At 42.1% G+C, this 27,334-nt stretch overlaps 1 protein-coding gene across 1 annotated transcript in view; it reads left to right on the top strand.

Annotated features, from left to right (window-relative positions):
- The window catches only part of BCL11B (BAF chromatin remodeling complex subunit BCL11B), a 93,651-nt gene that overhangs the window by 30,576 nt on the left and 35,741 nt on the right, over positions 1 to 27,334 (top strand). Inside the window, exon 3 of the mRNA XM_015629700.1 lies at positions 12,095 to 12,310. Coding sequence (XP_015485186.1) covers positions 12,095 to 12,310 — 216 coding nt within the window. The remainder of the gene's footprint in view (positions 1 to 12,094; positions 12,311 to 27,334) is intronic.

Genomic DNA, 27,334 nt, shown 5'->3' with positions numbered 1-27,334 from the left:
TGTCCTTAAGGAAGGTTCATAATGCTTACTATGGAAATACCATCTACATGTAAAAAAAGAGGGTTAAAAGGATGACTTTGTTGAAACTAATTACAGGCTGGTTCAGTTTTTTAGTTGGTGACATTTTAGAGATTTTGCTCATAATGCAGGAGGTTACAGAAAGATTTGGTTAGACTGTGATATAAAGCAATAAGCTGTCATTTGAGTATATTGACATTTTCATCAGAAACAAAACAAAAGTCTACTCAGCTTTATTTTACTGTGGTGATAGGTATGAATTTAATATTGCTTCCTCATCCTAACTGTGTATTTTTGAAGGAATTTTCTTGCCTCATCTTGTTTGTACAGTATGTTTTTTTTATCATTTTGATTTTATTTTATTTTTTTTAATACACTTTCCTACGTAAGTGAATTCAGCTGCCGTTTCAAGCAGACTTGACTTGATAATAAAAAAGCCTTTTTGTGTCTTTTATGTTATGGAGAAAGATGCTATTCTGTACAAATAATGAGTAAATTGAGAGTTACGGGGAAATCTAGTCCAGAAAATATATACCTCAGAAAAAAATTCTTTATGTAGACTTTATGTAGAATGGTTCTTGGTTTCTTGTACTTTACTCTTAGTTTTGTGTCAGGGTGAAAGGATTACAGGGTTCTTATTATAGTGCACTTGTGTTTTACCTCTCCCGGTGCAGGCTTTGGTTATCCTGTCTAATTAGTGCTTGTGACTGGCCAAATTCTGTTTGGGTCCAAGTCTTTGGGTAAAACTTCATTGTTCTATTTAGCAGAGGGATTGGGCACAAGTTTCCAGTGTACTTCCTTGTGCAAATGAAACGCTGGTTCATTATTTCCATTTTTTGGCTTACATTTTAGTATGAACTAAGTTCCTGGTTGCTGGTTTATTTATCTGTTTTCTTTCATTATTTAAAAGCTAGTTAATTTTCTAGCCTCTTTTCCATTCAGAGAGCATTATTTGCTTAGTTGTGCTGGTGTCCAGTGAATTGAAGGCTGAATCTTTAGATCCTTAGTGTTCTTCTCATTTGGTGGATTGTTTTACCATCTCCAGATGATTGCTCTGCTCATTTAATTTGACAGATTCAGTTAGCAGACTTGGGTCTACTCGTACACACATAGCTGGAGTAGTTTTCCCCTGAGAGATCCAAAACTCAAAGGGAACCCTCATTTAAAAAATCTCTGCTGCTCCCTCCCTCCCCAGTCGCTCTCTCTGATTTGCTTTTTCAAGTTTGCTTGCTGTTAGTGAATTGCTCGTCTAAGCGTGAAAATGCTCCATGCACAAGGAAAAATTTGAAAATCGTAAACGTGCCTGTTAATGTCCCTCTCTTCTCCCACTTACTTTAAAGTTATATTACTTTAAGTCTGGGGTATGCATTTACACTAGGCAGGTAGACTATTTTTCACATTGAAATTCAGCACTTACAAAGTGTCTGCACTTACATTGCTTTTGGCAAGGTGTGAGCCAAAAAACCAGAAGCTGTGATTCTCCCCCAAAGCTAATTGTTTCTGTATATTAAGTTTGTCCATCTGTGCTGTGCAGGGCCACGGCATCACCTGATGGTTCTCCTTTGCTTTTCCAGCAGTGAAGCAGTTAACAGTGCTGCTGCTTAATATATTGCTGTTACAGAGTCTTTTTAGTTTCCAGGACATTTAACTAAATCAGGTGGATGTCATTAGCCGATTTTCACAGATGGGGAGACTGAGGCACAGAGGGGCAGAGTGACTTCATCTGCTTCTTTTTCCCCAAGTTCCCTCCCATTCCAGGAATTGATTTTGCTGCCAAACAGCTGAAGAGCTGCTAAAGCCTCATTTTGCCTAATTCCATCAAGTTTGGTTTTTTTTAATCACTATTATTTTTTATTGGGAGAGATAGGGACAAAAATTAAAACTACTAGTAGAAGGCAAACTTCGGAGTGAGGCAGAGTTACTTACCCAAGCAGCAGATCCTGCTGCTCTCTTTTCCAGAGGCCATACTCACCCTGAGGATACATGTTTGCTCTGTAGCATCTGCCAGTGTGTGAGTAGGACTCAGCTCTGAATGGCCAAGGCAGAATATCCACCACTGTTAATGACTCCTGCTTATTTGTGGTTCTTCCCTGGCCACTTCAATTCCTTCATTTTAACCTCTTGACCATCCTTTCGTGGTCAAGCCCTCTGATTATTTCTAGTGCCATTTCTTGCTCTAGCTGCATATACATATATATATATATATATATTTATATATATTTATATTATTTTGCCCTTTGAAAGGAGCTCTTTCCATCCACTGAGTTCCTTTATTAATTTCAGGGCCTGTTAAATTGCTACAGTTTTCTGTTGGGGTAGTTATATGTTTCGATTACATCAGAAATATTTGCTGGTAGATAGAAATATTCGTGATATAATCAGGTCTAAAATTTTTAGTACCCACAAGGACCCATCCATTGAAAACTCCCCAGGACTTAATTACAAGAGTTGGGGAAAAAAATTGGGAAAATTGATGAGCTGTTTATTGTCTGCCCTTTATGCCTTTTAGGGAAAAAAAAAACAAAAAACCAACCCAAAAAACCCCTCCATAAATCAGGGTGATTATTATTATTATTATTATTATTATTATTATTTGTTAGTTTATTTTTGTTATTATTTATAATAATATATTTATTATTATTTGTTAGTGGTAGCTTCTGGACATTGCAGCTCAGATCAGGCCACCCTTGTGTTAGACACTTGACATTCCCAGAGTGAGAGCTGGGCTCTGCTGGAGAGCATGTTGGGGATGAACAGGCCAGACAGGTGGTCAGTGGGAAGGGGAAAGCTGAGCTCCAGGAGAGAATATGCCACAGCCTGTGTGGCTCTTGCCCTGGGTGTGCACCCCAGCCTTCTTCCTAGCCCAGTGGTCTGCAAGACCACCCTCTCGAGATGAGGAAATTCCCTGGTTTCCTGTGCTATATTTTTAGCACTTCTATTGATATGTTGTATTTACTCATGCCTTATGATGTTTTTAGGCCAAATTCTGCCCTGTTTTCCCTTGCTTTTGCACCCAGTTGCTCTCATGGCAAAGGGACGTGGTCCTCCTGGGGCAAAGGCTTGTGTTTGTAGGGTGGGCACAGGGCACAGCACAGGGAGGTGATGAATGCAGCCTTGGGGTAGGCCAGAGTCCTTTGTCTTGTGTGTTTAATTGGGGTGAGCCAAGATGTTTCAGTTTTTCTCTTTTCATGTTCATAGCACAGACAAGGGGTGAGGATCAAGTTTAGATGAGCATCAGGTGGGAGGAGGGTACAGGTGGTCCTGCAGGAGCCCCTGTGGAGACCTGGCTCAGAGGGATGCTGCCATGTGGCACCTGGAGACCCCTGGGGACCACTCACCCTGGCCCCTGAGTGGGGCCAGTGGCAACCCCTGCCCCTGTTTTCTAAAAGAGGGGGTTTGGCACTGCAAAAACAGTCCTGCAGGCATAGTGTGGGCTACTTCTGTGAATTCACATGGTCTCAAGGTAAGTAAAATTCTCCCCAGCCTGCCCTTGGTGTCCAAGCCTCCAAAATGTCATACACAAATATGTGGATGACATAATATGGATTTTTACACAGTGAGAGGTATTGCATGCTCTTTAGATATATTGGGATATTTATTAACCACATGGGGTGTTCCAAACTCAGTTTATTTATCTTTGTAAAGTACTTCCAGATCTTTGCGTGGAAGGCACTAGAGAAATGAAAAGATTATTATTATTATTGTTATTATTGTTGTTGTTGTTATTATTACAGCATCTAACTACTGACAGGCAACCACAGCTGCATGCTCAATTCAAACCACTTAAATTTAGGGGCTGATTTTTACAATATGGACTCTTAATGCTTTTCTCCATTGACTCCATGTGCAGAAATGTGTGTTCACCTGCCCTGCAGAAGTATCATTATTCTCCAGAAATATGTAAACGGGATACTTGTAAAGAAAGACTGAAAATATGGAATAAATATTCACAGTTCACAGTATTCACATTTATTTGGTAGAATTTAATGGCCATTTAAGAAGGGCTTCAAAGCAGCCAACTGTAGGAGCCGGTAGTTGCTCCTCTGTCATTAAAAAAGAAAATGCGCTGATTAAAACAAAGCCAAGGAATCTTGTAGACAAAGGAGAGCGTTTTCGGTGTTCAGGGGTCTGACACGAGCTACAAACAGCCCAGGAAATGGAGATCTGAGTTTCACAGTCAAGCGTTTTAATCAGTACGGTTGTGCACAGCCACTGCCGCGTGTGAGTTATGTAATATCACACTTCACCCGCCCACACGCACCCAGAGACAACAGACATCTTCGAAAGGTCTTGGCATTATTCAGAGGAAAGACTCCCAGCAATACCCTGGCATGGTGTTTAACCTTATCTTTACTTACATTTAGGCGCTTTTTTTAATATTTTTTTTTCTCTCCTTTCCTTTTTTTCCCCCCGTTATTTTCTGTGGTACATCAAAAGTGAAATATTTTTATATTTCCAAAAATGGAGCAGATACAGGGGGAAAAATCCCATTAGCTACATAATGTGTTTTCATGACAGCTTTGAAGGTTCTGATCGTGGCCATTTTTTGCATTTTATAGCATTGTCCTCATGCTGTTACTGTTATTATTTTTATTGTAAGTATAGTTGAAATTTTACATTCTGAAGTCACAGTTAATTATTGAATGGTACCTAGCCTATGCTTTCTTTAGATTTTTAAATAAGAAATAATTAACCAGAGTTTTTAAAGGTCTGCTGAAAAGGCAAACAGGCCTCTGAAACCCCAGGATCTAATACCAAAAAGGTGAGTTGGTTTTCCAGTGCCCTGAGAGTTTGAAGATATCCTTACTCTGGCTTTTGAGTAACAGAAAGAGCTCAACCACATTTCATTCTGTTATAATGTAGCCCTGAAGTTAACTGTTTTTCAAAGAAAGACAGAAAAAAATTAGCTGGCTGCTAATTAGATGTATTTTAACTGCAAAGTCATTTTAGCAGCTAATATTGTTACTATGTGCTTCAGTGTGAATCCTTAGTGAAGCTATTAAACTGTGAGAGCCTGAACTTATCAGACATTTTCTAATGTGACTGAATTTTTGTATCCTTGTTCAGAAATCTGTGGGGAGTGGAGGACCTTTCTGGCTCTGACATGGAAAACACATTTTTTACCAACTGATTACCAGGGTGGGCAGCTGAGACCTCCTTGCATCCTCCTTTTCCGTTTTTTTTCCTTGCTTTCTTTTCCCTGGCAATAGTATTTCTTCTTTCTGTTGCACTCCCTCCTCTCCCGGACAGCAGTCAAGCCCTGCAGTGTGCCCTTTATCCAAGGAAAGGGATTTAACAGCAGGGACTGGTCCTGGTGATTTCAGGATACTTTTGACTCCTGCCTGTTGTATACAAGTTGGCGATTCTCAGTAGCCAGGAGGCTCTCAGCGTCAGGCAGGGTCCTGCTTTTGAAAAGCAATAGCCCACAGCAGACGGTGGACTTAGCCATCATTTTCCTATCGGGTTTCTCACCCAGGATTCTTACTTTGTAATTGCTGGGTTGTGTTTCTCAGGGTTTGGCTATTTCCTCCCTTCTTATTGCATCGGTTGATTTTCTTCTCCTTTGCACTCTAAAATAAAGTGACTGATACAATAGCCAAACTGATGAAAAAGAAGGTGATTTTTTCCCCCCTTTATTTGCTCAGATTTGAATTAGGTTATCTGCCTATCTTGTTTATGAAATTTTGTGCTGTCTTTTCTGCACAGACTGTGACTCCCAAATCTTCCACAGCTCCATTTCCATATTCCTGCGTGCTTGTTCTTTGTTAATCACTTGGCAAGCGCTTATTTGAATATTAAAAATTTCTTTAATCATCAAAGGCAGGAGCACAGCTTCATGAATATTCATATTTTTTCCCTCCTCAGACTGGATTCTAGTTCATTACCCTGCAGTAAAGCCAAACAGTCATCAATCGCGCTCATTACAGCCGCTGGCGTTTTGATTGGCTGCCTGCTGCTGGTAGCCCGCGTCCCCCATCCTCCCGCTCTCCTCCATGAGCTGTCGTGTACCTGCCAACAACAACAACAAAAAAATATATATCAACAATGCAAGAATAAAATTTCTCCGGTTGAAAAACAACTTTGCAAACTTGTCAAGCAGTCCTCATCACTTTTTTTTTTTCCTTTTTTTTTTTTTTTTTTTTGGTTTTACACCAAAAATTAAAAAAAAAAATTAGAAGGGAGAAACTTGAGCTTTAGAAATGAATATTTGTCAAGAGAGTTGACGTAAGTTTCATTTGCATAATGACTTTGTACTTCTGCATTAATAAAATTTGCATATGAAGCCATGTTAATTACTCCTGATCATGCTTTTTGCATTCATGCATAGTAATTTTCTCCGACTTGTGAGAATTAATGTCTTGGCATGGGGGGAGGAAGGGGGGGAGTTGGGGTGCTGTCAAATTTCTGTGCCAGTGCCCCTCACTCACACTCTTTCTCCTCCTTGCTCACCACGTCGCCGTTCTTGATCTATGACTCATTTATGCATTATCATTTGAAATTCTTGGGAGAAAGAAATGTATCAATTCAAAGGGAATCCTTGTCTGCCAAAATGAAAAAATCCCTGAGCAAAATACAACAAGAAATCTCTTCCCTGCTCTCCTTCTTCTCTTCCTGGTGCAACTTTTGCATCTTCAGCTTGAGCAAAGTTTTTGTCTAAGCATCACAGTCAGTGTGGGGAAACTGCTCCTGAACCACCGTGCGTGTGCTGGGGGGAGAGGTGGGGGCTGGTGTGCAGGTGTGTCTGGCTGAGTGCTGGACTCTGGGTGTGAGTGTGTACAGTTGTGTGTCTGCCCACACCAGGGAGTCGTTCTGCCCTTCCTGGGGGATGCTCTGTCTATCTGCCCCTCGCAGGGTGTGCAGGCACTGCTCTGCTGGTCGCTCTTGGAAGTGTTTGTGCTTGTGTGTGTTTAGAATTGTGTCTCTGTGTGTGTACGTGTGTGTGCTTGTGTGTATTTCCCAACACTGTAGGTGTCTGCAAAAAGAGACAATACTATCAGGTGGGAACAGTCCACAGGAGAGGGTGTGATACACAGAAGACAACTTGTTTTAGAAAAAGCTTGGAAAAAAATCTGTTGGAGAGATTAGTGGATAGATTTTTCTATCATTTTTGGAAACCTGCTGCAATGGTTCATGTAAAACCCCTCTCAAAACATCTGCAGTATTTTCCCTGAACATGACGGGCACAGGGCAGGGATGATGCTTCAGCCCGCACTCCAAATTTGTCGCCGTACACTGTTTGAACAGATGTTTTTCTTTTTATTGAAAGAGAGTTTTTTAATAATGGAGCCAAGCTTTATTCTCTAACCAGCTATTGATAGGATTTTCTATCCCCAGACAGGCACAGAGAAACACGTAGAAAAACTTGGTTTGTGCGCTGTTAATCAACTCACACGTCTGCCTGTGCACCTGCCTGTCTGCCTGTACACAGATACACACCCAGGCACCCACCCAGCCAAGCACACAACCCCCAGGACACACCAGATACGTGTGGCTGCACTTATATGTGACATGAGATGCAAAGCCAGGTCTCTTAATTCAGGATTGCTTCCCCTGGTCTAAGCCATCATGAGGTGGGATGTTTTGGATGCTGCTTTGGCTCCTTCTTTGTATTTTGCTCAGGGACTTTTCTGCAGATGTGCCAGAGGAGCATGGTGTTTTACATACACCACATCATATGGCCAGTCATGCCTAGGCTCTGGGAGAGGGGCAACAAAAGGATGCAATTTATGCCTTGATTGTGGCTTTTGTTGGGTTCATCTAGGCTTTTCCATTTTCCATCTGGGGTCATGTCAAATTTACCTTATTTTCTTCTTTGCAAATTTAAAAATAGCAGAGAGAAAAAAAAAGAATTACTTTTAGTGGTACATTGCAGTCAACATCACCTGTGAGCTACTACCATGCACAGGTTCTGAGGATATGCTGAGCCTGTTTAAAGCATGGGAACAAAATCTTCCTTTACCATTAACAGTACATATGTATTTATTATATGGTGGCAGTCCCTGTGCATGTTTCACACTCACGTTATGTGCAAAACTCCTTTGCATCCATGCAGAATGAATGCAGAATATGTAATTGAGATCTGCAGTGCAGGTGAGTGATTTCCCAGTGCTGACCCAAGAGGAAAATCGAGCACCACACATCGTGTCAGGGATGTCTGAGCAACACAATGCTGCATGTGTGTGCCTGCTCTCCCCATCCAGATGGGATATTTGCCTCTAAGATTGCACTGCAGTTCTTGCGGTTTGCTTTCCCTTTAGTGCTGATTGTGGCTGTGCCCTTTGTGGCAGTCAGGGGCTCGCAGGTGTGTTTTCTCTTTGAAATCTCTATGCAATGTGATGTGGTCGATTGGATGTAGAATTCCAGAGATCAGCTCCACTCCCTTGCCTGTTGCTGTGTGGGCTGAGCAAAAATCTCTCAGCACCACCTTAAGATTCTATCTGTCTGTCTATCTATCTATCTATCTATCTATCTATCTATCTATCTATCTATCTATCCCATCTGTCTCTCTATCTCTCTTTATATCTTTGTTTATTTTGTGTTTGTCTGTCACCTCTAACAGTTAAGTTGAAGATCCTTCATCTTCATTTTCAGCTTTAAATAGACCTTTATGGGATAATAATCACACATATGATCCCACAGAGAGGAGCTAGATGAAGTGGGAATATGTTCCTAGCAAATGCAATCTGAACACAAGTGTTATTTTTCCTATAGCTGTGAAGAGGTATCATATACCTAATGGTGGAGCCCTCATTTTCTCCCTGCCTTTTCTTGAGGCCACTGGATATGATTTCCATCTTTGTGATTTTCCACTTGATCTGATTCTGTAGGACTGTCCTGATTAGTAAAAAAGAAGTAAACCTTGAAGTGGCAGTAAAGAGGAGGAATCACTTGATTTAACTTTGCTTGTAAGGGCAGACTTAAGTCTCCTGGTCTGGCAGCTACACAATATTTGTCTCTTAGTGCTGGACTTGGGAATGCTGGTGGTAATCCCTGATCATCTGCCAGAGTCTCTCAGTCCACTCTTCTTCTCTCTACCAATCCTTTCTTTAGTGATACTAGGAAAGCAATTTTCAGATTTCCTCAAATTTACATCAAATCACAGAATCATAGAATGATTTGTGTTGGAACAGATGCCCCTGCTATGGTAAGGGACACCTTGAAGACCCATCCAACCTGGTCTTGAGCACAATTCTCTGGGCAACTTCTTCCAGTCTCTCACCACCCTCACAGTAAAGGATTTCTTTCTAAAACCTAATCTACACCTACCTTGGTCAGTTTAATTCCATTGTCCCTTGTCCTATCATCACATGTTCTGTAAAAAGTCCCTTACTGTCTTCTTTGTCATCCCCCTTCAGGTACTAGAAGGCTGCTATAAGGTATCCCCAAAGCCTCTCTTCTCCAGGATGAGGACAAAAAAAAAGAACTTCTGAGTGACAGTTTCAGTTGCATCCACTTACTGGCATCTGGTTCATACAGTGCTTCTGGTAAAATTGTTAGGTACCTTTTTAAAACAGATTGCTGTTTTGCCCCCAGTAGCACTGTTGGGAGGCTCTTAGAGAATGGCTTTGACCAGATGGTGACAAACCTCCTATTTGAGACCTTTATTCCCTTTCCACACTAGAGATGTGCTGTGTAAGATCTGGGAGGGCCTTCCTTGATGAGAGTTTTTTGCATCTCTCACACCTCAGGGCTGTGCACAGTGTATTAAATTCATTGCCAGTGGATGTGTGGGACACACCAGGGCTTGAGAGGAGGCCATTACTCTCAGGGCAGTGTTGTGTGCCAGGGCCCATGGACCTCCACATTGAAGCCCTATGCAGTGGAGTCAGATGATGCATTTGGTGGGCTTCATATAGCTTCTCTGTGTGATAATCTCCTTCAAAACCCATAGTAAGGCATCATGATACATAGAGGGCCAGGTGACTGCAAGACCTGTGTCCTTAGTCATGGTGAGACCACAGACACATCTCAGTGCAACTTGAGATGTAGCTGCCCTGTGCTTCTACTCTAAATCCCCATGTCAAGCTCACAGATGTCCAAGCAAGGACAGGCACCCAGGCAGCTCAACACAGCCTAGCAGTTTTTATTATATTAGGAATATAAGATACAATTGTTAAGTCATTGGAGGGAATGTGTATTATTCTTTCCTTATTCCATGAAAAAAGCAAACGTTATTCATATTTGTTACAGTTGGAGTAGAGTAGTGCCTACACATACAGAATCCATGTCCAGCATCAGTTTTCACATGCACATTGCCAGAAATGCAATGTAGGTATGATCTGGATAGCAGATACCTGCTTGTATAGTACTTCCAGAGAGATCAAAGAGCTACAAAAGTCAAACAACAGAGCCCCCAAAATAAAAAAAAAAAGTCCTTCCCTGTCCCACAAGCCACAGAGATGGCTTCTATTTAAAACCAGTCCTCACAAAACAGCACAAATTTTATCCTCAATGCTTGAAGCTCAAGTATTTACACAGGGAATTTAGACTCTTCACTTGTGGTTTTGGCAAAAGCTTCACACAAATGTTTTGCACTGGTGGTCTCTTAGCCATTTAAGATAAACGCCAAAATCAAATGCAGTCCTTGCAGACTGGAGTGCTGGATCCTGTGCCAAGGATGAAGTATCCCCATTTGCCTCACATGTGTAGCTGTCAGATCAACATGCAGGCCTGGTTTCCAAACAGGGACTCTCAAGGTGGAGAGACTCCCTTGAAAAATGTTGCATGTTTAGGGTCAGAAGGAGCATGAATAAACATTATTCCTTGCTGCCACAGTGTAGGTTCCTTTATGAAATGTTTTTTCTAGGGTTGGAAGGAACACAGATAAATATTTCTGCTTGCTGCCATGATGTTTGCATCCATCTGCAAGGTGCACATGCAAGCACAGCCAGAGATGCCGCCATTTAGAAAGAAAGTATTTGAAAGAAGGTGCCCCACAATTAGCACACGTATTTCCTGATCTAAAAACAGGGGGAAACTGTGGTTTCTGATCTACCACTGTGCGGTAGCTGTTGGCAAATGCCAACTTTTTAATGGCAGCTACTCCACCACATATATTCATTTTGAAACTGGCCTTGATTAGTAGCTACCCTTTAGTTAATAACTAAGTGGCAGGAATCATTTGAAATGGAGGGGTTGGGATTCCCAGTGGATGGAAAGTGGTGCCGTTCACTCAGCTTCCCATTAAATTCTGCTAATTTGTGCCAGTCAAAAACGTGACTCCTATATGATTCTGTGTGTATGTGTGTGTCTGTATTTGTGCAGGTGTATGTTGATATTTAAGACTTGTATCTTAGTTTTTCAAAGCCACAGAGTTCAGTTTGGACTAGTGCCAGGAGGAGCAAGCATTTCCAGTGAAGCAGGAGAAAACTCTTAAATGCAGCTTTTAAATGGCAGGTGATTCCTAGAGGGGTTAAAAATAAATAATAAGGTTGGAGGTTACAATATCATCTTTTAGCTACCAGGAAAAAGGTTGTTCCCTTCCTTGCAGGCTCAGTAGGGAATCAGCCTGCATAATCGGGGCATGCAAAATGCACAACTGGCTGCAGCTCAAGCGGGAAGGCAGCGCATGGCCGCCAAGGCTTCCTTCTGGGAGCTCAGCTCCTGGCACCTCGCTGAAGCCATTTGAGCTCTAAGTCACCGCACTTTGTCCGGGCTGGTGTGTTGAGCCCACTTCAGCAGTGGCTCGGCAGAAAGCCTGCCCAGTTTTTTGTCGGCTCAGTGCATTAACACAGCCATAAAACAATTATCCCCCTTTTGATTTGGTCCCTGAGCAAGCGCTGGTGGCGACATCCGCCGCCTCTGGCTCTGCTCAGTGCCAGGGCTGGCCGTCCCCCACCCTCACCCCGCTCCATGCCCACACAGGCCCTCAGCCTGGGTTTGCAGGTCCTCCAGGTCTCTTCTTATTCTTCCCCCACCCAGCGTGAGCCCGCCAGCCTCAGCCGGACCCAGAGAGGGGTTCAGACCAAGCGTGTTGTGCGTTAGGCAGCCAGGCCCCACTTCGCTTGTTTGATGCCTCCTCTGTCCCTTCAGACTTAGATCCGACTGACAGTTTTTTCTATTGTTTTTTCTCCAGGGCCGTCCAGGCCTGCAAACCTGCCGGGGGCTCCCATAGCTGCCTCCTCCCACCCTCACACATCCGTGATCACGTCACCTCTCCGCGCACTGGCCTCCCTCCCGCCCTGCCTTAGCCTGCCCTGCTGTGGTGCACGTGCAGTCTCAGTTGGCGGGACTCAGACTGAGATTCAGACTGAGACGTCAGGCACATTTGGATGTCATTGTCAGTTGTCAGGTAATAGAAATACTTTTTTTTTTGTTGCTATCTGAAGGTCAGTAGTGCTGCCAAGTGATGTCGTCTTTGCTGTGGGAGAGCTGCCTTTGCTGGGTCGCATGGGGAAGGCAGAGAAAATGCCCTAACCCTCCTTCCTCCCCCACTTCCCTTCCTGCTTCCCTCTCCACCCTGGAAGAGGATGGGGAGTGGGAAAGGGCATGCGACTCCCTCCATTTCCTCATCCCTCCCCTCCTGCCTGCCCACCCTCAGTTGTCACCTGCGGCCGCTGCCGGGCCGTTTGTGCCATGTTGTGAACAAATGTCTGAGACTCCTTGCAGAATGTGATACCCCAGTATCAAGATTTCATCTCTCTAGGCTGTTTATTTTAAGCTTAATTGGATAACATTTAACATCTGAGGTATTTTTATTTCCTTCTTTTTTGCCCTTCCTCCTCAATCATTCATATTAAAGGCTCTCCTCCGCATCCATGTGCACGCAGGATGTATGTGCTCCATGCTGTTTTCTCCCTTGCTTTGAGAAAATGCTCCTTGGTAACTCACCATGCATCCCTGGCCTCTTACCCCATCAGTTTTTCTTTTCCTTTATTCCTTTTGGATGCCTGACTTTTATCACCACGAGGAGGGGAAAGTGATGTGAAAATGAAGGCACACCAAGCTAGCCAAAGAGAACACAGACATATTGTCACCAGACCCCATCATTTCAGACCCAGTGATCTCTTTGAAATCAGTGGGTGTTTCTGAGCATGGCTCAGTTGCAAGGCTTGGTCTGTGCTGAACTGTGGGCTGGTGAGGTGAAAATGGGGAGGGTTTAAAAGAAAATACAGATGCGGCAAAATCCACAAATGTTTATGGACTCTCTCTGTGGTGGGCCAAACTCCACAGCTCTCATTCATGATAATGTGCATGTAGTTTAATAAGGAGCTCCCTAAATGATGCTGGATAAGTGAAGTGTGAGGACCAAAGGATTCAGAGAGACAGCAATCACTGTCAGGAGTAAAGCCTTTGGGAAATGGTTCCTCGTTTCCCCCCTGAAGCTGGCAAAACTTTGTTGTGCTTGCTTTTTCCTTCCACAAGCACTGGTACCACTTGGCTACAGTATGCTGTATCTCATGAGAATCTTCCTGTACATCTCTCGTTGATGTGATAAGGTGAGATATAAAGTTTTGCAAGGAATTTAAATTTGTATCTTGGAAACCGTGGGTCTTGAAAGATAAAATATTCTCACGAGGAGGCTAAGAGCACTCTGCAGGGTGCTGTGTAGATCCTGGGTGAGGCTCAGGGCCCACAGAGAAGGCTCCTGTGCTGCCTGGAAGATGCTCAGCCTGCACCCATCCGCTTGCACTGGCACACAGGCTCTGGGCTTGTAGCAATGTGCTGTGTGGTCAGATGCCATCAGTAAATCTGGGGTCTGGTTAAATTTTCTATCCAAGCTGCTGCATGCAGTGTGGCAGGGGATGCTGTTTTAATCAAATTCTGCTTCATCAGCCTCGGCAGACTGACCAACTGGCCACCACAGAAGGATGTCGAGACAGGCTCTTAAAAATGGTGAGCGTTGGATCAGAAAGTCAGAAAGCTTCTCTGCCTTCTCTTCTCCCAGCAGCCAGTAAACCAAACTGGAACTGGTCTCATGTTTTGCTGTCCTCTGTCTTCGCTGGTGCAGTATGCACGTGCATGCCTTTGGGAGGCACATAATTGTACCACTGAACTGGATACCCCAGTTCCCTCTTGCTTCTGATGCCAGCAGTTAGTGGGAATGGAAGCAAGTGCACCTAAAAATAGAAAAGGAAGGAAGGAATAACTCATTAAAGAATGTGGGGAAGGTGAGGCTTTTGTACTTTGCGTACTTGGAGTTCTCACTTTGGAGTTCTGTGCTGTGAGTTTTTGGAATTGCCTGTTTGCTGGGAGAGTGATGCCAGCTCTGTGGAGAGGAGACCTGTTATCATGGCTTCCTGTAATTACTGCTGCAGTCTGCGACACTTAGAGAATGGGTTTTATCAAAGTGCATGCTACATGTTTATGACAGTAGTTGGTCAAGGTCTGCTTGAAAGAAACATTTTCTTCCCTTGAAAAAGATTATTTCTACTTAACCCTTTCTTAGCTCTCATAGTATTCACTGTACACAAGCCTAGGCATGGCTTAAACCCCACAGCAAGGGTTATGAGGTCTTTCTGTTACCCAAAATGTTTTGTGGAAATGATAGAAAAGTGAGTTCTTTGTGTTGATTAATAATCTAGTGACAATCCCTGCATTGTGCCCTCTTTTTTAATATAGACATTTACAACAGTCACTTGCTCCAGCTTTAGAGATCAACTTGTCTCTCTGACTTGATTAGCCTTTTATTCTGTCAGCCCTGTTCTTGCTTCTGAGGAATTGGCTACCTCTTTGAACAAAAGCCATCAGCAGTTCCCGCCTCCCCTCATCCTTCATCATTTCTTACCTTTCCTGTTTTTCAGCATTTATTTAATTCAGGACCTGGAGATTTTCCATGCAGTTCTCAAGCAGACTGAGATTCTGATGGCTTGAAGTTGCAGGTACTCCAAAAGCTTTGCTGGGCACTCACAAACAGGGCCCTCAAGAGTCCCTCCCAGCTGTCTGTGCTGGAGAATCCAAATGTCTGTCTGCTGCTGGGATTTGGGGTACACATGTGTGAAAACTGCATTTGGAAATCTCCGACCTCGATAAGAATGATTGTGTGGGATGCCGAGTAGTGTTCAGTCATGCACAGAGGAAGTCGTGCTGCCTCATCCAGAGCTGTTAGAGATCTTTAGAAAACGTGCTGCTGATAGTTTCAATCACAGCAAATGGTGCTGGGAGGTCTGCTTGGATGTCCACTGTGCTGCTCAGCCGGTGCTGATCGTGGTCCTCTCTGTCTTTGTTCAATTCTTTGTGTTCAAGGCACCCCAGGATGAGGAATTTGCAAGTAAAAGTCCATGTTTTTTCATGTAAAAATTTCTCTACCACTGGTTCAGTCTCTCTCAGTGTATTTATTTATTTATATATTTTGCCCCAGAAGCTTTTGTCAGTTGAATTGGGTTCTCCCGTTCAAATGTTTTTAGTGCCTATTTAATTAGAAGTTGGAATAGAGTGATGAAATTCACAGGGTTGTGTAGCTTGGATCTAAAATATAAATGGGCAAAGCATTCATTTTGCTTTACCCCTTGCCAGATTAGGGTGCTTTTTTTGAGCGTGCTTTTTATTTCATTTCAATGAATTGCAACTGCTCAGAGTAACTGTAAAACACACAGTTTTTTTTTTGCATAACAGAGACATGCAAATGATTGTTGAGAGACATAATTATGTAAAGAAAAGTATATGCCTGTGTGCATGCACACATATACTGCAATGCTTTTTGTGGGGCTATTTTTTCACAATACATCTTCATAAGGCTCTTTTTATGATGCTGATTTATTAATATTGTACATTAAGGCTTAAATTGTCAAAGCTGCCTAAGAGATTTGGATGCCCATTTCCCATTAAAGTTAACGAGAAATGAGCATTGAAAATCTCAGTGCAGAAGTGCATGGCACTTTACAGTGTGTTCTCCAAAGAAAAAAAGTCTCTGCCTTGAAGATACTATGGTGCAAAAGCCTCAGGAAGAGGATTGTAATCAGCATAAGACAAAGGGGATCGTAATGGCACAGGGAATAATTTATCCCCTGTGCTTACATTCAGATATATACCTAGTCCAAATTTTTTGGACCTGGGCCTACAAATGAGGGTTTTATATAGCCCTGTAAAGATAATTAAATCTGTCCAATACACATATATTCATCTAACAGTGAAACTGCTTCCTTCCCACATGTAGGCTGATGGAAGGAGGTGGAAAGCAATTATGATACTTAGTTGCATGTATAAAAACAGCAAGTGGGCATGGACAGCAGTGATTAATGGACAGGGCTGTGAAATTTAAGGTCTAAAATAGAGGAAGGCATGGGGCCGTATCTCGGAAGAGAGGAACAAGCTCCTGCTAATTCAAGGAATCAGCTGTGTTAGTCATTAGGACATTCTGAAAATCACAGTCATCTTGTAAAGCTAATATCAATTTACTTGGCTACTGAAATTCTACTTACTGCTTCATTTAACTAGTCTGGTGTTTTCTTGGCAGAGGTTAAGGTGACAGTAAAGATAAAAGCAGTCCCTGTAACTAAATCATAGGTTTTAAAAGAATACTTTTTCCTCCATCTATTATATCACCGTATTCATTTTATGTTGGTTTTATAACTGGAGTCAGCCAATGAAAAGAGCTAGATTAGACCACCCTGCTGTAAAAAGCTTGATGCAATTAATACAGTCTGTCTAGAAAGAAGTATTATTTCAAAAACTTTTATGTTAATGATATGGTATGCACTCAGCACATTTCTTACTTGAACAAGAAGCAAGCTTTTGTTCACTCCAGACTGGGTTTTATTAACACAGGAGGATCAATGGAAAACAAAACAGTAATCAGAGAATGCAAACTCATCCAGCACAAACCTTCTAACTCATCGGATCCCAGGACAATGGCTGATACTTTACGCCTCATTTTTTGCTGAGTGGAGTCTCAAAAAAAAAAAAAAAATCGAAAAAGGTGCAAAAAAAATTGATTTCTCTTCAGCCCTGGGTGCTTTATTTGAGAGGAGAAAGAGGAATTTGGTATAAGTGTCAGAGGACAGACAAAGGTCTATAGTTTCCCTGAGAGTCTTTGTAAATGTATCTTTTCATTTTGCTGCATAAAGAAGAGGTTTGTATAAAATACTGGCTAACATTCAGGAAAGATGTTCCTATGAGTCATGGTACACGTATTTATTTATTTTAGTGAAATATTTAATGCATACTATAGTAGAATTGACTTTGTGGACAGTACTTACAGAGTGCAGGGATGTGTGAAAGATGTATACACTAAAAAGAGTAATGCATCAGTCTGAGTGCACGCATCCATCTTTACACCTATCTATCAATCTCTGTGTTCATTCATCTATCCAAGTATTAAAATCATATGTGACCTGCTGTCTATGCAGCTCCCTGTCTCACTAGATATTAAAATCAGATCCAAACTCAAAATAGGTGGATCTAACACAGACTGTTTTTTTGACTGAATGGTGTGTTTGTCAAGAGGCAGCGAAGAGACCTTAAAATTGCAAAGAGGTGACTAAAATGAGAGTGCTGCATGGGGCAGGGTCGCTGGCAATGTGAGCATGGCTGTGGCTTTGTTCTAGACAGATGGCTGATCACTATAACTTTGTAAGTCCTAATTATGTCAAGTTAAGAACCAGCAGGAGCAATAGTGATATTTAAAGGTGCTTTAAAGCGGATGCTTGCCATTTCCAGACATCCTGGGAAAAAAGAAAAGCCCTTAATTGCGATATTAATGGGTGGAACTGAATCTGGTAGTCTTGGGACGAAAAGGTTCAAGGCAACGTTGCCTGCAGTAAGGACAATGGTTCCAACGTTGAGAGAGTTAACTCAATCGCATACCACTACACTGAGCCCGAGAGTCTGAACTCTTCAAACGCTCCAAATGGAGAGCTAAATCAAAGAATCCTGTTTCAAATCCATCCAAGATGTTGCTGTTTTTCTCCTCTGACAGGAGAAGCATTTGGAAGTGCAGTTTCTTTCTTTTTTTATAGCTGTCTTAAAAAGGAGTTTGGATGTTTAGCACAGCTGGTGCTCATTACATTATGCACTATCAATAAAATAGCATGTGTAATTAATTTTTAATGCAGTGCTGTATGCAGCGCTTTAAAGCAGTTACTGTATGGGGAGAGCTGACACCGGTCACTGACATCAGAAATATTGAAATAGAGGGCTAGATTTTGCATTTTTAAAGGGTGTATGTGCGAGTGGGGGAAGGGTAATTCCCAGCTAGCAATTCTCTGGCCACAATCAAATTTAAAAATATAGGAACAAGATGGATGAAGGGGATTTTATAATTTGCTTATTGGAATGAATGAATGAATGTTTGTCCTTTTGGAGTTTGCTGAGTGATGGCTGAATTAGGAGAGGTGACTTCAGAGTATAGGTAAGGACCAGGAGAGCACACAGCAACAGATCCATATTTGTTAAAGCACAAACAGCTTTTGGTGGTATCAGGTGGGAGATGAGGCAAAAACGGAACTTATGGGAATGCAAGGGAAGGACATTCCTGTTTATCTCATTTAACAGGTTTTTTTTTTTTTCATTGCAGGGCATCTTTCTTGTGCCTTGTTGTCTCTTGTTGCTCCCAATAGTAATATCCCCATTTTAAACCCCTTGATTCATTAAACATTTGGGAGCACTGATAGTTTGGAAGGGAAAGAATAGCTTGATTATAAAGTGGCACCACTGATGACACGGTTTGTGCTGCTCTGACAGAAGACACAGACAAATTGGGGTCTTCTTTTTGCATGGCAGTACTTTCTACAAGACACCAGCATAAGTGAAGATTACTTTAATTAGTCACAGTAGGAAAGGTTTGGGCACCACCACAACTCTCAGCAGCCAGTGTGTCCAGAACCACCTTGGCTGACTGAAGGAGGAGCAGACCTCTTTTTGAAGTTGTAGCATGGTGTGTGTCCATGCTCAGCAAAGGGATGGGAATGGCTTTCATGTTCCTGCAGCGGAGTAACAGCCAGGGATGGTTTGCAGAATGGGACCAGCCTCTTCCCTGCTGCTGCTGTTTTCCCATCCATTTTCAGAGAGTTGAATGCCTCTTGGTGAACACTTCCTAAAAGAGAAGAAATCAACTGCAGGAAGAGAAGGAAGGAAGCAATCACCTAAAAAGCGACAAAATTAGGGGTAGTGCTTGTCAGGTGCCTTGCCTTTTGGTTGGGCAATGCACCAGCTTCCTAAAAGCTGATTTATTTTTTTTTTTTATTCACGTGCACAAGGCATAAATGTTTGTAATTATTCTTTCTTTCTCTCAGCAAATTGCCATTCATTTGTACATAACATATGCTAAACAGTTCACTTGTACAGCCTCACCTGGCATATTCAGGATGGAGTTTCCTCCTGCCCCTTCAGCAGTAGCTTTTTCTCATCACTTTTCTTCTCGCTTTCTGTCAGAATTGTGCGGATGTGTTTGTGTGTCTGAGCCAGGAAGTGAATTGGCCTGTTCAATTTGTGAGAACAGAGATAAATCTCTCATGCACAAATATAATGCTCAGTGTCAAAGGAAGTAGGGCAAGCTATGGTGTATGGCGTAGGTAGCTGTGATGAGAACTGCTCTTTAGTTCACAAGCCAGAGTGGGAAAGGTGGAGGGAACAATGAGATGTTGTACATCTTGTAGTGAAATCACTTAATTTTATTTTATTTATTTTAGAGGAATTGTTTCATTTATTCCTGGGGTGGCTCAGGTTTAGGCCAGAGAACTGCAAAAAAATTACCATGTGTCCCATCAAGGCTAATTCAGAGGACCTCTGCTTTTTTGTTTTCTGTGTGCTTTATAAAAATAGATAAAAGGAAGGGTTCTATGCTCAGATGGGATGCTTTATGCTCAGAATGGGATTTGAGTCAAAGAAGCCGTGCTGATGCACCTTGTGTGTGCCCCACTGGGTTCCTGTGTTCCGCATGTCGGTCCTTCTTTCCACTGAGCAGTAAACAGCTGAGCAACTGTTAGCAACATACCTTTTTATGCTGATTGCCTTCTTTTGGAGGGGCTTTTTCTAAGCATTTTTGCAGTACATACAGAAATCTGGTAGCCTAGTATATGTTACGTGCCTTTTGTAACTTTATTTTCCTCTTGTTTTTGTCTTTAATTGAGCCATTTCTCTGGGCCCCCATTCCAGCTGATGTAACTCGCCATAGCACAGGCTGGGTAAGCCAGGTTCAATGAGACACTAAAGCACACACTTGGAAGGAAGCAGGCAAAAATCCCACATAGCATAGGCTTGCATTTTTTATGAATTCAGCTGTATGAGTCAGAGGTCCTGGGACTTCAGGAATGAGGTTAATGCAGGCACTAAGCAAGGAGATGGGGAGACAGTCACTGCAATTGTGCTGTGAAACGGTGCTTTCTAAATTACTGTCTTTGCTATTAACATAAAGGGCCTCTGGTTAGGGAAGAACTGTTTGCACAACATACCTGCAGCTTTAATTCTTGTTTAAACGACACCTGGCTATTTTAAGCCAACTGTAAATGTATTATTTTCAGTACATCCCCTTGGTAATGTGAGAGGAGTATCCCATCCTTCCTGTGTGTCAGACTGTCTCTTTACATGTCCTGTATTGACCTAGATTACTTCATGTGAGACACGGATCTAAACCTGGTCCTTACCTCTCTTCCACGGCTGCGTGACAAACGTGGAGCTCCCAGGGTGTGCTGTGCCATGCCAACAGTCCACTGAGAGATGGGTTAGGGGCTGCCTAGGGATGCTTGGCTGAGCATCTTCCTGTGAGGTGTTTCTGACTTCAGTGCTGTTATACTGTTCTGCCAGCTGTGAACATGGTCTGTGGAATTCCAGGATGTACAAGATTTAAGCAAGAGTCAAAATGTTGGGGAATACATATAATTTAAAACTGTCCATGGTGATGAGAGTAAAACCCAAAAAGTGCCTCCTGCCTGCAGGGGAATTATTTTTTTCAGTTTGCATCTTCTAACAGAGTTTTGGGTTATTTTTCATCCCTTCTGGTTGAATAGGGAGACAGGAAGTTAATTTATTGTGGCACAGACAGGCTTATAATATAAAGTATGTCCAAAAATTAGATCTGAGTGTTTATGGATTGATTAATCCAAATCCTTCATAAAAATGTATGAACTGTTTATTAAACTAGGAACAGGACCGGTGTGGACATACAGTGAGTACAAGACTAGTGAGTAACTTTACCTTCCTGTAAAACCTAATTCAAAAAACATCAGTCTTTCTCTATTTTTGTTTTCAAAAGGAACTAATTCCTCCACTGTAAATTTGAGGTAGAATCTTAAAAGCGCCACAGTCTATTGAAGCCAAACACTTCATTATCATTATCAATAGATACATGGAATAGTTGTAAAACAATCCTGTGAGATTGGTGTAAACTCCTTCCCAATTTCCTTCACACTTTCCCTGCCCATTTTCCATGAAGAGTGCTGTGAGAGCTGCATCCATGCTGCCCCTGCCTCTATCACCACTGTCACTGTTCATTAGTGCAGTTGAGCACACTCATAAATGTCTGAGCTCTTCCCATGTTTAGAGCTGTCTACCCAGCAAATCTTCCCTTCTGCTCTTCCTTTTTGAGAAAAAAACCCAACGGTCAGAGCTTGAGGTGGGCACTTGAGATATAATTTTAACTCAGTGACCTGGTATCATCCAGACCTGTAAGGGAGAGCAAGGGTGTGGGAGACAGTACCATTACTGCTTAAATAATCTGCTCCTTGCCCTTCCTGTCTAAGTTTGTCAGGCTGTGTCTTGTGATTTTAAACTGAGATTTCTTAAATTTGTATTCTCCTTAATAGGTAAAGATGAGCGAAAGCTGTTTTTCACTTTCTCCTCAGTCTTTCTTCACAGATGTCTTTGCTCTCTGGGACTGGCTGGCACTGCTGGGGAGGTATTTCCCAGGGGATTTCATTGCCCCAGGCTTAGATTTCTCCATCTACACAGCAGCATGGAGCTGTATTGCATATAGCTCCCTCCCAGCAAGTCTCAGTGAGTCACCATCCTGCTTGCTGGCTGTCTGCTGGGAACAGGATGCTCTGTGTCCCAGGCCCACCCTGTCCATGGAGCTTCTGCCCATCTGCACCTTTCCCTTCCCCTGCTCTGCCCTGGACATTCATATTTATTTTTTTATTTTATATATAACATTTCAATTTTTCCATCAGGTTGGTCCTTCATTCATTGCTGTCACTACCAGTGGTCCCTGAAGTCATAATTACTCCACTCTTTTTCTAAAACACAAGTCTAAAGTGAAATTGTTCTTTTTAGTGTTTTTTTTTTTTTAACTTCACATTTTTTAAAATGGAAATGACTGCTGAAAATAAACACAGTTTTCAACGTACAGACTTACTGAGCCAGCATGAATTTCCTTAATAAGCTGGGGTATGTGTGTGTGTGCCTGCACGTGTGTGTTTTTCCCCCTTAAACCTTGGAATAAGAGTGCTGTCTCTTTAAATCCTAACTCAAACTTTACTGGCGATTTTACAGAGCCTGGTTTCATTTATAGTGGAGCCAGACTTGCTGTGTGAGAGCCGTCCGCATGCTGGAATTAGTCTTAAGCTCGCTTCTGTGGCGTTGCCAAATTCCATGTTTGTGTTTTATTTAGAATTCTTTTCACGGCCAGTCGAATCTGTTCAGGCACACATAGGCAGTGTTGCGCCCCATGGAGAAAATAAGCAAGTTTGCGTTTTCTTTGGCATTGGCCATGGCCACAAAAGACTGCGGTCTAAAGAAACATTTTTTAAAAGCTATTTTAACCCATAACAGATGTATAAAGTAGGCACACACATGCCAGCTTCCTTAGTTTTAATTAAAAAATAATTATGGCTTTAATGGGATGCTAGTGACAAATTTGGATGAATGGTGGGTGACATTATCTCAAGGCTTGCTTCAACTTATAAATTAGTGCATTTCTCTTGGCCAGTGGTACAGATGAAATTAAATGAAGGAGCAGATTAATATTTCTTAAAGTTACACTGAACCAAATGAAAAATCCAGTCAAATAAAAAAACATGGTCCCTTCCTCCCTCTCTTCCTCAGATCTCCATTTGCATGAGATCACAGAGCACAGAGGAAAGTTATTCTCTCTGTCTGATAATTGATCTGGCCAATGATAAACTGGACTTAGGTTTTCAAGGTGCCTGTCCCTTTTGTAATTTTGCATTGGTAGCCACATTGCCAAATTACTGTGATTAATGTCAGCAGGTGCTTCCATTTATAACCACATCTAACCACCTAACACGGTACCTTCGAGCCAGGAAATCTTAAATATAAACCCAAGCCTACATGTTGCATGTTGCGATGTTCTCTTTCCATACCTTAGCTAACTGGTGGTGATGCTGGCTGTGATTTCTCACATCTTTAGGCTATTTTCAATTTGGGGCTTTTAAGGCTCACCAGAACTGGGCTAGATGCACAGGCTCGCACAGGTAGCAACAGCTCATATTTATGAAGAAGTAAACAAAGGAGTAATAAACACATAATGAGCTAACCCCAGATGGTATCTCTGCTGTTATTAGTCAGGTGTATGTAGAGTTGAGGAAGGGAGATTGAAGGATCAGCATGAGTGGCTCTGGATGTAGGTTCATTGGAAAAAGTGTCTTCCTCCTTCCCATGCATCCCACCCCTGGACACCCTGAACAGATGCTGAGAACAAAGGCGATAAAGCAGCACAGCTTTCCAAGGCGTGCAGCAGAATCACATTTCCTCCAGACCTGCTTGTCCCACCCTAGTCCTCTCCAGCAGCAAAGGCAGCCCAGCGTGGGATGGGGCTTTCTGGATGAGAGCAGATGATCAGCTTTACGATCTGTGGCACCAGCAGATGAGGATCATTTTGGTTTTGGATGGCAAAACCCTGTTTCCTGTTCTCCAACATATTCTTTCATGAAACTTCTCATCTGCTAACATTTAGCTTCCATTGTAAAAGACAGCCCTGGAATGCTGCTGATACATGTAATCTAGATGTTGGGAACTCTTCTTCACTTAGGCAGTGCTAGTTATCTCTAATGAATACGTTGAAATGTTTTCTCAGTAAAAAATAAAAGTGACTTTTGGAAAAAAGCAGATTAAGGAAAGAGGGAGAGAATATCAGGTGCTTGGTGGATAACTGTGCACCTTCCCCATGAGCAGTCTGTTCACCTTGTGACTTACAAATGTTTTGCTACTAATTTCCATGCAAATGTGGCAGGGTTCCTCACCTTGCCTGCTTAAAGCTATCTGCCGTGTTAAGCTGGGGAAATCCAGAAAGAGGAAGCTGCTTTGCTTGGTTTGAGCCAAATCTGTAGAATTTGAGCTCTTTAGGGCAATCCATTTGATCCCTCAAGGACAGCAGTGTCTCTTCTTGGTGTGCAGGATGTCCATTGCCTGAAGCTAAACCAAGACAGTCTCTCTAACGACACAATTCTCCTAGGCTTTGTTTAGCTGTAGCAAAAGAAAGATTTTCCTTTGTCAATTCAATGAGAATTTCTGTGGTATCATTTCCCTGAGCCTGAATTCCTCATGAGTGAAAATGAAGCTCCAGCATTAAAAACATGAGTCATGCAGTGCACATGAGACTAATTTTTGCATTCCTGGAATTTTTGGAAGGGAAACATTACATTCATGATAATCCTTTCAATTATACCTTATTGCTAATATAATCCATAAGGCATTCTACAGTAGAGCCCTCTGCTATTTGGTTACAGTTGAGGCTTTGAAAATAGCACCTGAAAGCTTTTAGACTCCTGTGTGTCACTATCTTAATTTCCTTTTTATGTTGATACACACAGGATGGTCTGCCATCCTTTTTATTTACTCCTTAGGATTTTTTTGTTTAATAAATAAGGCTAATTTGATTTGTTCTGATCTGTCTCAAGTATCTAATTGCTGCTGTAGAGAATGATTAATGTCCAGTTGAAAGGATTCCATATCTATAAATGAGAACTGAAAGCAGATGTTAGTTTGATGAACGTGTGCTGCCCATTCCTTGCCTGCACTGGCTCAGAGAGCAAGCTGCCGAGAGACTGCTATCTATCAAAAGAGAGATGTTAGATGCCAAACACAGTTCAGAGTCACACACCTATCACGAGCAGAGTGAACAGTTAGCAAATAAAATATACCAGCTAGGTTTTTTCTCTGCTTGTGAAATATCTGTACACAAGACAGTGTTATCCTCAAATTGTCAGAAGCACTCGACAAACTCCAGTTCAGGGGAAGGCACTGTGAATTGTTGAGAAGGACTTTGTCTCTGAGTTTTCACTCAGGGCGTAGTGCTGGTATATTGTCCAAGGACTGGAAAGTTTCTAGTGCATTGTGTGCACAGTGCTGATTCTGAAGTGAACTCAACCCCTGAAAAACCACCTGACAAAACCAAACTAAAGCTGATACTGTCTTTGCTATTGGTGGTCTGGCTAGGTGCTCAGGCATTCCTGGCAAGCCAGGCCAAATGCTTTTCAGAGTTTGCTAGCTTGAACTCATGCAGATCTATGGAGAGCAGACAGCAAAAGACTAAATTACCTGGGCACAGGATCAGGTTTTGTATCATCCAGGCAACTTTGACGTGAACTGCACACAATAAGTGCAACAGCTTTTTAGATAAAAGCAGGCACAGACCCTTTTTGCATGGTCTCTTCAGTTTAGTAAAGATGCTTTGCAGCCCTTTCAAAAAGCGATGCTCTCTTGTGTTCTCTGGGCTGCTGGAGTTCACCTTCCCAGCCACTGTGTCACAGCAGGTTAGTGGCCAGTGCACAGAGGAGACATTTTGGCCAACGGCAGGAAATTCTGATAATGGCAGTAGGACTGTCAGTGTTTCCAAAAAACAGAGTGCTTTCTTTGTAAAACATCTTTTAAAAATTCCAGCAGTTTTTTTGTTTTTGTTTTGTTTTTTTAATTTCGAGTAGTTTTAAAATGCTTATCAGTATTACTGTGAGCTAGAGAGAAAGCAACAGATTTAGTCACTGTTGTTTTTTTTTTTTGGTTTTTTTTTGTGTGTGTGTGTTTGTGTGTGTGTGTGTGGAATAGCTTTTGCATTTTTATTGTTTGTTAAATTGCTATTCAGGTAATATCTGTGACAAGAAAGCTATTTCAGGACAGACGGAGATGTAAAGACCAACATAACTCTTCCTTGACGTCAATAAATCAGGCTGACCTAGGATGTGTGCATGGCAGGAGAGGGAACGAGAGAGAGGAGGGGAGATGGAAGAAAAAAGGGACAGAGAAAGGGTTTGGAGTCATGGAGAAGGACAGGTACTGGCATCCCAGAGCTCTGTCTATGTCAGCTTTTGTACTGTAGTCATGTCAAAATTACAGCAAAGAAGAGTACTTCCAGTATGACCTTCTGTTCCCCTGGAGCCCCTGTGGGGCTCTGCATACAGCAGCCACATGATAACAGAGAAGAGAATGTTTTTTTCAAGCTGGTTTTTTTTCATTTAGGGTGTAACTATAAAAACAATAATTCCAAATATAACTATTTGTGTTTTGGTGGTTTTGTTTCTTTTAAAACCAGTATTGATCTGAGCAGTGAGACTTTTTCAGTTAAAGTAACTATACTTTACTGGTGTAAAACCTGGCCTTTCAGATTATTCTTGATGATTTTCCCTGACCTAAATTTACCTGACTGTGCTATGATGTCAACAATTCCCAGCTGATATATCTTACAAAACGACTGGAAATCAGAAAGTGGACCAAAACAAAATAAATGGTAACTCTCTCCCTATTAGAACATACTTTCAAGTTACTAAAAAACAAAATCCGATTTTTGTCTTCCTTTACTTCTCTTACTTTCTCCACCTTCTTCTTAGCTTTTATTTTCTTATAGGGAGGAAATGGAATTGGTGCAAATATGACTGTCCTAAATTGAGCTGGTGAGTTACTCATGTAGCTGATACAATTATTGATCACCCTGTAGTGCATGGCAAACTTCACTTCTTTGGAGAAGAGTCAGGACTGAAGTCAAGGGATGGAGCACAGCTGACCATGCAGTCAGCAATATATATTGAAATTTCTTTTTATCAGGTCTCCTGACTGGTTGCTTCTATATCTTTATGTGGAGTATGAGAAAGTATCTTTAAGAAAAGGGAGGTATCCTTTATGACATGGTGACTTTCCTCATTGCAATGAACTCAGGCTGCAGAATGAGCTGTGAGTGTGTAATTTTTGCAGGACAGGGCTTGTCTGCAGTATTTTATTGTTTCTGGAAGTGGTCACTTGAGCAAGTACACATGTGCTATGAGTAAGTATTGGTTTTCTCTGGCTGCTTCTTAAGCAGGTTTTCCTCTGAATAAAGGTGTGCCTGGCCCTGGGCAAATTGTGGAACTCCCTGATGTTGGCAGTGGGAAGGTGTAATGGGGTTGGGAACTTCACGTGGTGCTCATAGCTGAGTGCACACCTCAGGCTTAGCATCAGGAATCTCATGTTTGCTCTGCATGGACAAATACTCTGTTGGCCTTACACAACTGCAGGC

The sequence above is a fragment of the Parus major genome, chromosome 5 (assembly GCF_001522545.3).
Source record: "Parus major isolate Abel chromosome 5, Parus_major1.1, whole genome shotgun sequence".
NCBI lineage: Eukaryota > Metazoa > Chordata > Aves > Passeriformes > Paridae > Parus > Parus major.
Note: the sequence above shows the minus strand (reverse complement) of the source record. Positions and strands in the feature narration are given on the sequence as shown.